The 16,682-nt window shown below is 41.5% G+C and overlaps 1 protein-coding gene across 6 annotated transcripts in view; it reads right to left on the bottom strand.

Moving 5' to 3' along the window:
• Positions 1–634: 634 nt before the first annotated feature.
• The window catches only part of per2 (period circadian clock 2), a 33,172-nt gene continuing 17,124 nt past the window's right edge, over positions 635–16,682 (bottom strand). For 2 of the 6 annotated variants that reach the window (XM_005476307.4, XM_005476311.4), the window contains 22 exons: positions 16,489–16,581; positions 16,142–16,296; positions 15,536–15,657; positions 15,214–15,415; positions 14,178–14,229; positions 13,496–13,638; positions 13,032–13,110; positions 12,823–12,929; positions 12,574–12,727; positions 12,314–12,428; positions 12,036–12,176; positions 11,299–11,389; positions 10,985–11,165; positions 10,551–10,675; positions 10,165–10,371; positions 8,565–8,828; positions 7,125–8,017; positions 6,696–6,812; positions 4,665–4,860; positions 3,752–3,959; positions 2,540–2,690; positions 635–2,451 (listed from right to left, as the gene is read on the bottom strand). In XM_005476307.4, coding sequence (XP_005476364.1) covers positions 2,302–2,451; positions 2,540–2,690; positions 3,752–3,959; positions 4,665–4,860; positions 6,696–6,812; positions 7,125–8,017; positions 8,565–8,828; positions 10,165–10,371; positions 10,551–10,675; positions 10,985–11,165; positions 11,299–11,389; positions 12,036–12,176; positions 12,314–12,428; positions 12,574–12,727; positions 12,823–12,929; positions 13,032–13,110; positions 13,496–13,638; positions 14,178–14,229; positions 15,214–15,415; positions 15,536–15,657; positions 16,142–16,296; positions 16,489–16,581 — 3,946 coding nt within the window. In that variant the 3' untranslated portion in view covers positions 635–2,301. Of the gene's footprint in view, positions 2,452–2,539; positions 2,691–3,751; positions 3,960–4,664; positions 4,861–6,695; positions 6,813–7,124; positions 8,018–8,564; positions 8,829–10,164; positions 10,372–10,550; positions 10,676–10,984; positions 11,166–11,298; positions 11,390–12,035; positions 12,177–12,313; positions 12,429–12,573; positions 12,728–12,822; positions 12,930–13,031; positions 13,111–13,495; positions 13,639–14,177; positions 14,230–15,213; positions 15,416–15,535; positions 15,658–15,901; positions 15,982–16,141; positions 16,297–16,488; positions 16,582–16,682 lie in introns of those variants that run through there. The other 4 variants (XM_019347597.2, XM_005476312.3, XM_019347598.2 and 1 more) reach the window with 4 other exon arrangements.

Here is a 16,682-nt window from a genome sequence, read left to right as displayed (position 1 = left end):
GAGGGCACAGGTAGTCAGATTATTTAATCAGAGTTAAAAATCAGTGTAGGAATATGCTGTATGAAACATGGAGCATGATTTCCATCTGTCTGGTTACAGATTTATCATGTTAAAAGTGAATTTATGCAACCTTAAACATATTTGTGTGTGTGTGTGTGTGTGTGTGTGTGTGTGTGTGTTGGAGGGGTGGGGGGGGGGGGGGGTCTAAAAGTTCTAATCCTACTTAAGTAACTTAACAGTGGAGATATAGTATAACAAAAATATAGTTAACTAAATGTGTTCATTATGTGGAATGGCACTTTGCAGAATTATATTAAAGCCTTACTTTTTTTTTGCAGATAAATCATATGAAGTACAAACAAGACATTTGTATCCAAAATAAACTGTACTTTAATCAAGTAAATATATCAGGTTACTTTGCTATCCATATATTCATCCAGTGATTTTGGGCACTAAGATTAACAGAATTGTAATTAAACTACATTTGGGCTCTGCAGACACTGTTAAGAAAAACTGTAACAAGCTAAGTTTAAGATATCGGAACATTCATTTTTTTTCAGTCTGCAGAAATCATCCCGTCTCTTCCTTATTCGTCATTGTTGAACTGGCAAAGAAGGTGCACGACACACTTTGCTTTAAGTTATGCAACATTTTATTTTGAGAAAAGTTAGCAAACATAATGGAATAATTTCCTTTTAAAAATAAGAAAAACAAAACTAAAAATGTGTATGTCAGTGTCTGTTTGAAGACCACCCCCCTAAAAACTTAGTAAATGTTCAAGTTCCCAAAGAGACTCAAACAACAGCGTGGACTTCAAAGTGAAAGAACTCTTCAGCCACCTGACGTCCGAGCCGCTTTATAACAGTGAAATTACCCTGAAGTGTTTGTTCTGAACAGTAACGAGCTTCAGTCTGTTCAGGATGTTCCTCTCCTTGTTTATGAGGGCAACATCAGACCACGTCGAGCGTCATACAGCACACTTCAAAACTGGGGAAAACCACAATATTCTCTTTACAATAACCACCCACCCTAAGCATGCAGCTCGGTACTTTTCAGTTTGTGATGAAAGGCTTTCCTAGTGTTGATTATGCAATTCACATTTTCAAAATAGATCTTATAATAAATATTAATTCTTTTGGTCCAGTTTGCTTTTTAAACTTTTTTTTTTTTTTTTTTTTTTTTAAATAGTATAACTTAAAAACACATTGACTCATTTATAGAGAAACAGTTATTTTATGTAAAAATATAGCCTATGCATATGCCTAGAGTCAGAGAGTGTTGCAAACACCAACACAAGCTTTGAAATACATTAAAGGTTTCTTTAAAAAAAAAAAAAAAAAAAAAAAAAAAAAAAAGTGAGTGTCACAGCTGAAAAACAAAAATGTGGCGTTTCACCAGAAACTGATGAAAGGAAATCTGCTGAATAGAAAAAATAAAAAATAAAAAAAAAATCTAGAGCTGCTTTCAGTAACGTGTCACCAAATGACAGAAGTGTACAAATTTTGAAATTAGATTTTTTTTAAAGTATGAAATTATGTGATAATCAGTGTAGCATATGTGCGTTACACACACCCCCCCCCCCCAGTGCAAACTTAAATCAACTCCATCACTTGATTAGCAATGCGTGTACTACATTGGACATCTTTCCCCTCTATGTTTAACAGTTGAGATCCCCCAAGTGACTACAGGCATCAGCAGAATGGATATCAGACCCACAGGAGTCTCATTTACATTCTTCTTTATCCAACCCACAAAGTGCACTTGTGCTCATTTGGTGTCTGATGTGTATGAATGACAGAAGTGCCGTTGCAACTCGGGAAACGCCACGAAATACTGAATTCATCAAACACCACAGAGCCACCGAGAGCAGCCCCCAGCTGACTGATGTTTGTTTGACCTCTGCGGTGGTGCCTGGCACGCGAGCACACTTTCTCTTTCCCTTTATTGGGCTCAGCATCTGGTAATCAAGTCTATATAAAACCCATTAAGAGCCACGCGTGGCAACATGCTACAAAAGGGATGACGCAACAAACAGATGCAGTCTTAGAGACCAGCAATTCCTCAAGCAACAACATAGTGAACAATTAAAAAGTAGATTAAAATATAATGTAATGAATCTACTACACATGTTCACATTCTACAAAAATCTGGACTGTTTTATCCAGTTTTCTTGCTGGCACCTACACAGGAATAACTCACAGAACAGCAAGAGAGAAACAGTAAGAGCACATTTAAAACTGGTCCCTCTTCAAAGGCTGCAAGCCAGTGGCTAACAAAGTCACTCTGGACACTTTGAGAAGCTTATTGTGCCGCCGTCTGTGTTCGAGAGTCGGAGGCTGAAGGGGAGCCGTGGCAGGATATTCCGGCGGTCTCAGATTCACCGAGGTCTAGGTCCGGCTGATCCTGTGCCGCCGCAGCTGCCTCTAAGGCGTCATCACAGCAGGAGCACATCTGGAAAAAACATGTTCAGGTGTAAATGAGGTATTATGTTTACATTAACAGTGTGGATATCTGATCTGGAAGGCGTATTCAATTCTACCTTGATATCTATGGCTTTGGGTAAACCTCCCTTCTTGATCCAGGGGTGAACCTCGATCAGCTCCTTCTTCTGCTCTTCAGAGAAGCGTGGCTGGCTCTTCTGCAACAGCCTCAGTTTCTCTTTGTCTTCTCTCAGCACCTTTTCAATATCACTGCAGACACATTCAAAAGCACAGACACGGTCACGATTCAGCTCACACGTGTGACAAATGCTCAGATAGACAACACTGGAAGCTTTGATTTGCATGCTTATGTTGCCCTTTTGGATAATTTATTACTTTTATGTTAAAACAAAGTTTCGCTGTCAGGCTCCTCACGCCGAACACAGCAGATCTCTTTTGTTGTGAGGATTCCATCTACTGGTCAAACGTCTTACTACAACCATCAGGGTTGGAGCTTCTGTGTCATGATTACAGATTGCAGTTTCTCTTTTCCTCCACATTTACAAACACTGAACACAAAAAGTTTCCGTGCTCCCTCTTACGCACAGATGATGCAACACAACAGGAGGATGAACATTTGCTACCACAGTTAAGGGAGTGTGTGATAGATGTAAAAAGATTCTGAGTATATCAAGTGATGCTGCCTGAAAAGGGTGCATTGAAAGTATCGCATCTTCTTTCTCTGGAAGATGTGGTAGTCAGTCAGCATCCCAGTAGAAGCCTTGCAAACTAGCACTAATCTAATCCTATTAGAATAAGGATGCCAGAATTTATATTGAATATTTTCTGGGCAGTGGGCTACCAGAAACATTTCTGTAATTTAACACATTTATTTATTTGTGCTGACAGATTTCTTGCATTTACGACAGCATCATTTCTTCATCGTGCAGGAAAAAAAGCAGTCTTACTGTTGAAATTGCACTTCTTTTTATATTAAATGGGATTAAATGTGTAGTTAAACATCTGTTCAGACAGTGGTTCACCTCAGATCAAAGCTAGCTAGTGATGAATGTAAAGCAATTTTACAGGGTGGGTTAAAACTGTGCATTTTAACATATTTAACTCGGTTAAATATGTTAAACAGTCTTTTAGCAAGCTGTTGCCTTCAGGCATCCCACACCAAGTTTACTGCACACGCACGCAGCCTTATCACTAGGGCATTACTGAGGAACCTTCCATTACAAACAGGTGGTTGAATAACTACCGCACCACAGTGTCTACAGGGCCATTTATCCTACTCTTCACTGACTGAGCCCTGTTCTCCCACTCACCGCGAGGGCAGCTGATAGGTCATCATGACCTTCTCATCTGTGTTGGCCATGAGCAGCCACAGCGGGTCCTGCAGTACATACTTTGTGATATGGTCGCTCTGCTCCATTCCGCCGTGTCTTCCATCTCTGCCGCTCAAATGACCTTTGACCTTCTGGCTGTGCTGCGATGAGTCCACACTGCCAAAGTATTTGCTACTGTTGGTGCTTTCTGAGAAGAGCCAAAGAGCAGAGTATTGTTAGAGGCCAAGTAAGCTGATGATCATATGACAAAATATGTAGTTTTAAAAGCTTTCCATTGGCCTACCTAATAACAGGTCATTTATCATCGAGGGGACAATGCTTATTTTACACAGGCTAAATGTTCATATTGCAGAGTTTTGGATACCTTTCACTTCCTACCTCACCTCTACCTTCTCTTTAATGATGAGATTTATCAGTCCAGTTCTTGACACTTGGATATACAAAGTCATCACAGCATTTCCATCTCCTGCTCTTTGAACATCAGCGGTTCTTTTTCTCAAGTCTAAACTTATTTAGACCCTTAAACCCTCGCTGAAGTTTTTATACTGTGTGTAAATTGGAAGAAAACCCTCAGTTTTTTCACTTTAACTTCTTACTTCGCAAAGCTAATAAAATAAAGCACATCATTCCACAGCTGTTTACATTATGGATCAAAAAAAGGTCAGTTTTTCAGGTGGGCTAATAATACTGACACTGGTCATTTTTGTCTTTCTTTTGAAATAATTCTGTTATTGTGTGCAAACAGAAAAAATTTACACTTTCTAAAGAACGCTACTATGTTTAGAAATGCTGAAAATCGCTTGCTGTGTTAAAAAAAAAAGAACTTGGACAAAAACGTCAAATCTGTATAGCAATCACAAGTTAAAACACGTGGTTATAACTGTGGGACTACCTGAGACTCCGCTGGCTGACGTCCTGCCCTCAGACGTCCCGCTGTTCGAAGTGCCGCTGGCTGAAGTTCTGTAGCCCATGGACCCTGAGGTGGCTGAGCCGGTGCCCGAAAAGGAGTCCTCTTGGAGGATAATGTTCAGCATGTCACTGGATGAAGAGTTGGCATCGCTGTTGTTAGCGTCACATTGTGAGCTCGTCTGCAAAAACAAATATTGAAGAAATAGCACATCAGAGGAGCAGGATTCAGATCCTCACACCGAAGCATTCATAACACTCGCAGGCGCCGTTTCTCTCGCCGTTTTGCATCCTGCCTCAGATTTTAAAGACTCACCTGGGAGCACGTTTCTGCTTAATCATGAAAATTGTCAGCCTCAGCAATCACTCCTTGGTCAACAAGGACCAAGGAGACCCAGTGTAGTTGATTTAAATTAGATACATGATCCTGATCCTTTTCCAGCTAATTTAAAGTGAGGGAAGTCAATAATTCACGAATGGCAACATGTATATTATAATTAGAAAAGCATTTGCAAAATACAGAAGATGGCTGCAAACCGCTTTTGCTTTCTTCGTTATATCATCTCGGTACAATACAAACGACAATACCCCCCCTCCACCTGTTTAATTGTTAATCAGGTTCCCACAGCTGTGGAGGTCCTTCATGCAAAAATCAGTGTATGTGCAATGGAAAAAATACGAAGGTGAACCATTTAGAAGTAGCTGCAGATCTTCAGTAATATGAAGCACATAGTTCAAACATCCACAGTATAGTAGACCCATGGGCTACAGGCTTTAAAAACCCCACTGGAGATATCCAATCCAGTAAGTCAAACCACACTGTCGGCATGTGTGAAGAGAGACCTTGACCTCTGCATTGAATCACACTTGTTATTAATCTCTGGCTCCCTTCCACAGCATGTCCTTCATCCTGTCCTTCTCACCCCAACCGGCTGCAGCAAATAGCCGCCCCTCCCTGAGCCTGGTTCTGCCGGAGGTTTCCTCCTGTTAAAAGGGAGTTTTTCCTTCCCACTGTCGCCAAAGTACTTGCTCATAGGGCGTCATATGATTGTTGGGTTTTTCTCTGTATGTATTATTGTAGGGTCTACCTTACAATATAAAGCGCCTTGAGGCAACTGTTGTTGTGATTTGGTGCTGTGTAAATAAAATTGAATTGAATTGACTTATTTAAAAAGCTGAGAGATGAAGGATGGGATCTGCAGCAGGACGCCAGAGAAAGCTGATCTTACCGTGTGCCTCAACTTGTCAATGTGACACTCTATAATGCTTTTTTTTGAACTGAGGAAACTTGGGTTGAATTGTTTGGGGAGAACATACACGCTATGTGCACTGTACGGCAGAAAAAAGATCATGATATGAGTTTTTCTGGGCCTGGAAATAAACCCACTGCAGAATAACTACAAATAGAGAAAAATCTGTCCAGTATCCAGTCAGACCCCAGAGACACAGTTAAATGAACTCAAGAGAGCGCTTCACTTCAGACATCTTGTGAATCTGGCTGAGCTGAGGAAGAGAAGTCCAAAATTTGGCAGAAAAATATGCTCTTCAATCCACAGCTACCAAAAACATTTGAAGTTTCTTCTGCCAGAGCATTTCTGACCAGTTAAACATAACATTTTGGGTTATTTTCCTTCTAGCACAACAAATACTTAATGGCTGTGTTGATTGAAAAACAGAGAAAACTTAAATTGTTCGTGTTTTGGTGTTTGTAACGGTCAGCTAAATAAAGATCAGTTCTCATTTTATAACCAATTATTAAAACTGGATTATTCCAAAGGTGCACATACAGAATACTATCCTGCAATTAACTTCCTCAAGAGGGCACTTGCCTCCAGGTTTTATTATGCTTCTTAGGCCGTTTTCATTGTCATGCTTCAGCTAAAAATCAGTGTCTACTGAACAAGTAATAATAATACTCATAAGTCATGAAAAGGAAAACAGTAACTGTAACAGTTGACATGGAATCGGGAAGAAATGGGATTTGAAAAGTGCGGAGGTTTTACGATGATTTGCCTACCTCGTTGCTGAAAGCACTCAGCCTAGAGCACACTTTATCCCAAGACAAACGCTCACAGAAACAGGCTGTACCCCCGAAATACAACGGTCCTGGAGGACCAAGGAGACTGAGAGATGGCTAAAGGGTGTAAGGAATAATAACATGATTAACACACCCTGGGCCACATTTAATCGGAGGAGTTTTTACAATAGCAAAACAGAAGTTATTTAGTGGAAATAATTTTGGATAAAATCACTGTCATAACGCCATTAAAGCCCACAAACTGAGATGCATATATAGTGAACTTTATGGGGGAACATGCCACAGCCTATAAAGGGAGCCCACGTCGTTAAAATTCATTAACACTGTGGGCTGCTGAATTCAGACAGATTAAGACGGATCCAGGTGGAACAAAAACAGGACAAAGGGAAGTTGTATTTCCTTGTTTACCTGATTCAGCTCCCTCTCCTTAGGCTGGCTGGCACTTGCTGCTTGCTCCCTCTCAGCTGCAGTATTTCCTCGTCCTCCAGAGGGGAGCATCGCACCATCCTGCCTGTCCACATTCAGTTCCAGCTCCAGCAGGTTAAGGGGTGAGCTGCAGCGTGACTGGAATAAGCGAGGGGAGGCCTGGCCTTCAGCTCCTCCAGACTGTGGCGTTGAGGACCGAGACTGTCCTTCAACGGAGGGCTTAGGGGTTTCCGAGGATGGTGGGAAGCAGAATGATGGAGTTGAGGTGCCTGCTGCTTGAGGAGGAGTAAAATTGCTCTGAGTGTTGAACTGAGTCTGACCGCTGAAGGAAGGTGGGAATGGAAAGGCAGCCTGAGCAAAAGGCAATGTTTGGGTGGGGAAGACCCCAGTCTCTGCTTGGTACACTGGCTGCTGTGGTGGAGGACCGGGGCCCATTATAGGGTACAGGTAGTTAGGGAGTACTAGAGCCACAATGGGGGTTACCATGGGGGAGGTGTAGGGAGCAGAATGGATGGATGAGGGGCCGGGAGTGGCTTGAGCACCCTGGCTGTCCCTAAAGTCTTGTGTAGTGCCATCTGTCCGTGGAGCTATGGACTCAGCTCTGGGGTAAACCTGGAGAGGGTAACCTGGCATCACGGTAGGGTAGGCCACGGGAAAAGCCGACTGCGATGCCTCAGAGGGAGACCAAGATGTCTGGTTAAGGCTGTAGTTTGGAAAAGGAGGCCGCTGCAGCTGTGGTCCGTGATGGGACGCTGTGCTGTCGGAGGACTCGACCTGTTTAGCACGCTTTGATTTGGTCTTCTTATTCCGCGTGCTTCTCCGTGTGGTCGGCTCTGCAAACACTCCACCCTGTTTGGGTCGAACAGCAGGTGCAACTAGACGATCAAGAAAATGAAAAAAATATTTTATTTAAAGTTTTCATGAAAATTTTCCGAATGGACAATTCACAGATTCATCCTATGAATAATAGGATAAGGAGAGAGTAAAAAAAAAAAAATTGTTGTAAATATCATAAAAGTTGGAAGCAGGTGATCTGAACCACATTAAAAACATCCTTGCTGCACTGAAACAAAAACACTGTGCAGTCATAGCTAGTGGAAATATAACAGAGTAAGGTTGAAACAGGGAGCCAGTCGGTAAACTGTAGAGAATATTCCAGATAATTTTTTTTTGTCACCTATTTTTTGTCTTCAAAATAAAATTCCTCTAGCTTTGGGATTGATTTCAAAGTTAGTTTGTGTCTATTACTCTATTACTAGTCTTTTTTAAAGCCATGTCACCATTTCTGAAGATTTTTAATTAACGGAGTGAGTCATAAATTATAAATAGAGATCGAACAGGGTATAAATAGACATGGACGTAAATTGCAGCGAGCCAGAATTATCCTTCTTGTGTCAGTATGGGGTTGGTGTTTAGTTGTACCATCACTGCCGATCTGTTCTTTCTGGCGCTCCAGGTACTCGGAGCAGTTTGCTTCAAGGGGCGAGAGTTTGCGAAGCTCTCTGAAGCGACACAGAAAGGCCTGCTCCTCCTTCTGCGTATGTGCTGCCAAAACCTGCTTGGTCAACCCCAGCTTCTTGTAGCACTCTCTCTCCTGACTGGGAGGTGAAAATGCACACGGAGGAGGCACAAGGTTCTGGCTGGATTCGGCCACTTCCACTGCGCCCAGTACGTCCTCTATGATCTCTGCATGAATGACAGCAAGAGAATAACTTTAATAAGCTGTAAAGCAACAGAAGGCGGGGTTTTTAAATGCAACACAACATTTTATTATTAAAAGTGACAAAGAGAAAAGCAACATAGAGAAAACAATGCAGTAGCCTACACTGGAACATATAATGACACACTGACAAAAAGCCTCACACAAATCGGGAACCACGTTCAAAGCCAACAGTCTGTAAAGCAACTGCACAGTTAAGACATTGCAGTGAAGTACAACAGTTACCGCCAATGAATATAGAGAAATTGGGCTGAGGTATTAAGATGAAGCGAAGCATAATCAGTGAGAGATTTGCTGCATTTTTGCATAAATAGCTCAGATCCCTTTCAGTCGATTCACTCAGTACAGCACATAGTATGGGGTGCGATATCCTATACTACACGTGTTGTACCTCATTCCTCTCCTTCAGAGAACAGAAGCTATAGACATAACTGTTGGTTTTGTTATTCTGAACTAAAGGTGGATTATTATGTTACATTTTTGAACTGCAGAGTAGCTTTGCATGGTTTCAGTTTAAAATAATCCTTATTTAATTCATACTGGGCTTTGGTGCAGACAATCGAGCCGTTTTAGCTCTTTGCCTTTAGCCTTTTAAACCAGTTTTTCCTACTGACTGGCTCTGTCTAAACTCTCTGTAACTGAGTATATTTATGGCAGTCTAGTGTGTTAAACTGCCATAGAGTGTGTGCATGTGTCTTTGCCCCCCCCCCATCATTACACTTAAAGCCTTTGCAGTTATTTCGAATAGGACACAAACACTTCATACATACTGGAACTTGAACTGAACATTTGCCATTGTTTTTTTTTTTCCTGTATTGAAGGTTTTGCTGATAAGCTACAGCATCACAAACACACAGACACATAAATTAGCACGTACACATACAGGCTGCATTTACAGTGCTGTGAGAAGCCATTTTCCTCTGATTTCTTCTATTATTGAATATTTTTCACACTGAGACGTTTCAAATCTCCAAGAGGCAGAAAAGGATTTTTTGGATACATGAAGTAAAACGCACTAAAATATCCACAGTAATAGGTTTTTAAAAAAAAAAAAAAATAGTCAATGGACTATTTGCTACCAATCTGTTGCATCCATTACAGTCGCCAATATCACTCCAAATCAGTGATTTTTTTAGTACTCTGTAGTGCTCCTTAAACAGAAATAAGCTGAAGAGTGTGCGATTCACATCGAACAACATTTTTTTGTCCTAATAATCAGATACCTGTAGAGTTCCAGTATAATAAATATGCAACAATAGAGGGAATCTGGTTGGAGGTCAGTACTTTTTCACGTCACTGTACCTGACTCGGGTTGAGGTTTCTTGTCCCCAACATGCACTATGGTGCTACTGTAGCTACACTGGCTGGTTATGGACACCACACTTTCTGGTTTGTTTGGTACAGGTAGGGGCCGCGAAGTGCCCACTACCGCTGTGGCTGCGTCAGTGGACTTTTTTTCTTGATCATCCAAAGCAGAGAGACCAGACTGATCCTTCAACAAGGATGGTTCTGCCAAAGAGAACAGAGAACAGCAACTACTGACAAGGAAGTGGTATTGTAGAAGAGTCTGATAGAGAAGTTTAAAGGGAAGAGTTTGAAAGCCTTATAAGGCTGTAACTTTGCATGATAAAAAAGGTAAGAGGTTTGGGTTATCCTTATTTTAGATGATCTGAAGTAGCGCCACATACCATTAGACACCTGCATGCTGCTGGACCCCTTCTGTTTGTCCTCATCAGAGTTTGAGGACGTGGTGTTAGAGAGAGACTGGCATTTCCTTTTCATGGTGATGGGAACATTACAGCTCTCCAAGTACCTACAGGGATTTATCAATCACAAAATTAGTATTTATGCTGATAATACCCGATTGTAAAAGTCAAAGACAGATCAAGAACTTTAGGAACTCTGTAAAGGTTGAATTTTATACTAACAATTCTTTCCAATTGCTCCCTGGTAAAAACATGAAAGTGGACAGTAATAGAGAAGTATGATAGAGAGAACTTGCTGAACTTTCTTTGTATCCATTACGTATTACAGGAATATTGTAGGCACCATATAAAGTCCCTCTACATGAGATGAGCAATGCTAATGGCTGGCATTTTCTTCTAATGAGTCATCTCTGTACCTGATAACACTGTCCAGGCAGCTGATCTGCTGGTAGGAGTATACAGTCTGATCATTGAAGGCCAGGTCCTCCTGGAAAGAGGCTCTGCTCTCCTCCATAGCTGATCCCGCCTCCCTCCAGTTAACAGGAGCAGTCGACTCTTTGGGTCGCACCACGGCTTGGCTCTTCTTCTGTATAGACTCTGCAGCAGACAAATTAGGCATTAGGATCCAAGCTTAATAAGATATCACCACATTGTTTTAGAGACTGAACAATTTTCAAAAAAATAACTCTGCAACTTAGCAAATATGCAGATAATTATTAACTGGACTTACTGGCATTGCTTTTCCTGTTGTCTGGCTTTGCCGTCTGCTGCTCTTCTCTCTTCTGAAGATGAATTCCCTTGCAGATTTCTTGAAAGGTTCGCTGGTAATAGACAAACAAGAGTCAATAATTTACAATCTGCTCAGATTTTTCACTCACAATAATAATACAAGAATATTAAGACTAAATTCATATTAATCTTGGCTAAATTTGTTTCATAATCCTGAGGCAAAAGTGCTGTTGCCATCTCAACCAATTCTATCATGACCACATGGGTAAGGATTCACTGTAGTGAACTGTAACAGTGACCTAATTCCCTTCCTTAGTCACACCTTCGCCATATAATCAAGTGAATAATTTACTTAGTGGTTAGCAGCAACTTGAGGTTCCAGACTGAATAGTTTCACTGCCAACTGTTGAGTAATCAGATGTCCATAAAGAGAAAGTGAGCATGACGTCTTCTTTTCTGGGTACAACTGACTACTCAGTGCGCTTTAGACTACAAACCACATTTACCTCGTCACACATACAGTGCTTGAGAGCTTCTTATCCCTCACATGCAGGGTCAGACTTGCCATTGAACCTAACATACATGTATTTAGACTGTGTTTGATCTGTGACATGCATGCACACGTGCTTTGTTTTCAAGGCTGCTGAACTCACACTCGGATGCTAAACTAAAATGTCAAACAGTAAATGCAGTGCATGCAGCATGTAAGATATAATGCATGTTTGTGGGTTTACTCACAGGTCTGGCTTTGCCCCTCATTTCCTCTTCCTCTTGATGCATCTTGCTGTACGACAGGCTCTCGTTAGAGGAGCCTAAGTCAAGAAAGTGGTCGTTGCTGTGCAGACTACCATAGCCACTGGACCCACTGTTATGAACGGGCTGGTTACAAATAAAACAAGACAAAAGAAAAAGATTAAACAGGAACAAATGAACAGATTGCTCTTTCTTCCACCTTCCAACTGATTTTTTCCCTTTCAGCTTATAAAATTTATATTAGTTTTGTTTTTTTTCCTCACCTGTAGCAGGAGCCGATGGATCTGCTCGGTAATCTCCTGGACATCAGAGTCCATGGTCTTCACCTCTCTGACGCCTGAGACTGGGCCCATAAAAATGTCTTCATTCACGGGGCCCCTGGTAAACAAACACATCTTACGTGAAGCAGCTTTGTCATCCAATTAAGAACTTGTTTCTATAATGTGACATATGCCGTGGTTGAATATTAATCTAACATTGATCTAAATGTATGTATCAACTTGTTTAGGTAATAAATACTTACATGCGGACTTTGTGTCTCCCAATAACAAAGGAAACCTTGCGGCTCCAAGGATTGACAAAACTGGACCAGCTGGTGTCTAAGATGATGTACTCTCCATTTCTTGCACAGAACCTGATGGACGAGTGGTCAAACGGTTGTCCTGCGTACTGGAGGACTGCAGAGGAAAAACAAACAGATTGAGACAGCCGCTGATTTCCCCTGCTTACACGGGATGTTGATGTTTCTTCTGTTAATTGTCTGTGGGCTCACTCTTTCTGTGAATAGCTAGCATGATCGGGCGGTCACTGGGATGCAGGTGGGAGAGGACTGGGGTGCCAATCAGTTCCTGGGGGAGGTACCCAAGAAGAGGTACTGCCCTGAAACAAAGTGCAGTGTTAGCAGCCAACAGCACCAAGTGTTTGCACCTTTTTCAGAGATCATTTAGTTTAAATTCAGCAGTAAAAGCATTCTTGGCTTACCTCTCATCCACATCCTGGAACACACAGCTTGGAGAGTGAGTGGTGGTGAAGATCCGCTTGTCTGTTGGAATTCTGGGTGCTATAAGTACAAAAAAAATCCCAATAATCTTCAAGAAAAAGGCAAGTTTTAAGTCTAATCTTAAAATTAGAGAGGGTGTCAGTCTTCTAAACCCAGGCTGGGAGCCAATTCCACAGGACAGGAGTCTGAAAGCTGAAGGCTCGGCTTCCCATTCTACTTTCAGGAACCACAAGTAAGCCTGCAGTTTGGTAGCAAAGTGCTCCAATAGGACAATATTGTACTAATAGGGCTTTTATGATATGACTCTGTCTGATATCTCAAGACCTCGAATAGGAGGAGAAGAAATTTAAATTCAGCTCTGGATTTAATAGGGAGCCGGTGAAGAGAAGCCAAATTAGGAGAAACATAATCTCGCCTTCTTGCACCTGTTTGTCAATATTCTTACCATCATAGCCAGAGTGGACCCTCTCAGCCAGAAGGAGGCAGCAGAACTGGTCTTCAGTGTGCACTGTGTCCTGGACCTTCATCAGGTAAGGCGTCATGCGGAATGGATAATACTGCAGGTCACCCTCACACTCCTTACCACCGCTGGATATTAGGCAGAAGAGGTAAAGTGAGCCAAACAAAGATGAGACTGGCCTACATGAGTCAAGTATGCACAAATACCCTCTAGTCTAATCACTTTTGGATTTTAGAATCTGAACACATGGGGGCGCTCTGTGGTCATTCTCCACCCATCTCTCTGTACAGTAAATAGGAGTGAATGTTTGTGTGCACAACTTTAAATGTTCTGTTAAAGGTTTTAGACCTCTGATGTGACCCCATAAATCAGACCAATATTCAAATATACAGTTAAATAAAAGAATTCTTTAAAAGATAAAGAATTCTATAGAAGTCTGTGGAACATCGTAACAAATGCTAAGTGTGTTGTTAATATGTAAACGGGTCTGTCTTTCTATATGTATAACGCTGGCCTGGAAAAAGCATCTGTTTACAGGTTTTTACGCATATGATGTCACAAACTCATTGAAAAAGCATCTAGCCTGGAATGAAAGTATGAATATGAACTAAGAGCAGGTACGAGCAGCAGATGGCCCGACACTGCATTTGACCCAGCACCCACCCACCTGATACGACAGAAAAAGGACTTCTCCTGCATGCAGTCAGGCGGGGACGACTCTGAAATGGGAAGAGAAACGTTTTAATTCAAAAGCAACACGATCCGGCCAAATGGCGGTGAGAGTCTGGTCTCCTGTAGGTGTACAACGGTTGATTAAGTCCATCAATAATTTGGAAGCCCAGCCCTGCACTTACTTTAAATGAATTTAAACATACATGGTCTTTACATGGCACACCAGCCAAAATAATTCCAGGCCTAATTGGGACAAAGAGTAAATGATTTATGGAGTATTTTTAGTTTTATTGAGCACTTTGTGTTACAAGCACCATATTTACCACCACCTTCTGAGCCATTCCCCACACACAGGGCTCATCTGGGATTTAAATGCAGGACCTCTAAAAGGGTCTTTGTGTGCAAACAAGATTTAAGGCACCACACTGACTGGTGAAGCTGGCCATTATCAGTTACACAAAGTCTCTCTGGGAAAATTAAATGAAGGGTATTCATTATACGATTTCAAACTGTGTCTTGGACATTTGCACGTCTTGTTCTTTTGTGGACTTTTAAAAGCTTCCCCATTTGGCAACCCATTATAATTTCCAGATTATGCTTTAACGACTGAGACAGCTCGATCTGTTCCATATAGCTGAGTGAAAAGGGGTAAACATCAGCGTTTTTAAATGGATAAGTTGAATCCGGAGAACATGAACTGAATAAAGTACCTCTAAGCCTCTTCATTATAGACTCTCAGATGGTTTTCCATCTCTGTGAAGTCTTTATATAGCTCTGGTACTTGTAAGAAACACTGAAGACAATGGATGGTCTGACATCATCCTCTTATTACTTGGCTGTATTTAACTTAAACGCTCAAAAGCCAAGCCCTCTTGGATAAACCCCTATTTGTACTTATTTGGCTTTTCTTTTCCTATACTGCAACCGTTCTTGAAAATATGGTATTGGAAATCTGTCCTTATATTAAAGTAGAAATCCCTTCTGGTGGTCCATAAGCACAATTACTTCTAAGAGCTGTGTTGTCACCATACCTGCTCCAGTGCACATGCTCCAGGAGGGCAGGCGATAAGGCGTCGTGAAGCTGTAAAAGACGCTGACATCCTGCGGTGTAAGAAACTCCACAAACTTGGTGTTTCTGAACACATCTCTCTTACAGTTGAGGATGGAGGCAGCCTGGTCAGAAATGTAGACTATCCTTCCTGTGATAAGAGACACAGCAACTGCAAACATATCCTGTTGAAGACATGAAATTGTGGTTTGAGGAAAAAAATAATAATTACAAGACTTTTTCTTTGCATCTTTGTTATTGTTTAAGAGCACAAAACAGTTTAAAAAGCTACTTCAACATCTTACATTGTTTTTGAGAGTGTACTCAGAGGTGATGCTATCTATCTCCTCCATTGTGTACGAAGACACATCCAGGCCTGAAGGCTGACTGTCATTGATCATCAGGAGCTGGTAATACTCCTCATTGGCTGAAAGAAGAAATACACACAGAACATTTTTGTCAGAATATGCTCAAAATATAAGCACAGAGTAGATGAAAACTAGCAAAACTAACAAAATGAACATAACACTACCAAGACAGAGCTGATGTAATAGTGTGCAGTCCTGAATCTCATGTGCTATGCTGAAATGCGTCACAAGTAAACATCTGCCCACCCACTAACATCTGCAAGCATTTCAGCAGGAATGAGGTGAGCATTTACAGATCATTACCTGGAAACTGCCTACATAAACGTTCCCTCCTGCTCAAAGTTTTGCCTTTATTTCTTTTTGGGTTTGGCTTTGGGCAAATTCTGTAAATTGCACAGAAGACATTCTTGTGGCAGAAATAGGAGTCAAAAGCAAACGTTTACACACGAATGTTAAGTGTTTCAATAAAAAAGTAGCTACTAAGAAGGAGGAACAAACCACAGAAACAAGAGAAACTCAGTGATGCTTTCAGACAGTACACACCTTCCACCTGTTTCACACAGCGAAGTGCGTACTTCAGGGTGTTCAGCGTGGTCGACTTGTTATTGTGTCTCTTGTCAGCAGGCAGGTGAAGCTTCAGCTCTTTCAGAGTTTTAATCACCTCCTTCTGCGTTTTGGCTTTGGCAGACTCCTCGCTACTGCAAGTTGCACACAAACATGCACAGCGGCGAGTCAGACAAGGAAAACAGTCCCTCAGAAAGCGATTAAATAACAAGCACAATAGCTGGTTGTGTTATTATGTAAGGTGTTCTTGTGCCCCAAAGAGTGAGAATGTCCTGTGAAGTGACAAGAAGCTTCTTCGGTTATACAGCAACAGGTGATGCATTTACCTGCAGCCGCTGGTTGAAGGGTTGTCCTGCTCAGAGCTCAGCAGGCTGAAGGCATTTGAACTGCTCGGTGGAGATGGACTATGGGAGTTCGAACTGTGAGGGAAAAGAGGACAGGGACAGTTTAGTTTAACACTGCAAATGAAAGTCTACATCATCTTTATTAGTAGAGTGCTGATGTATATGCTTTCATGCAA

This window comes from Oreochromis niloticus, linkage group LG18, assembly GCF_001858045.2.
Source record: "Oreochromis niloticus isolate F11D_XX linkage group LG18, O_niloticus_UMD_NMBU, whole genome shotgun sequence".
Classification (NCBI taxonomy): domain Eukaryota; kingdom Metazoa; phylum Chordata; class Actinopteri; order Cichliformes; family Cichlidae; genus Oreochromis; species Oreochromis niloticus.
The sequence above is the reverse complement of the archived record's forward strand: the minus strand, read 5'-3'. Positions and strand labels throughout refer to the sequence as shown.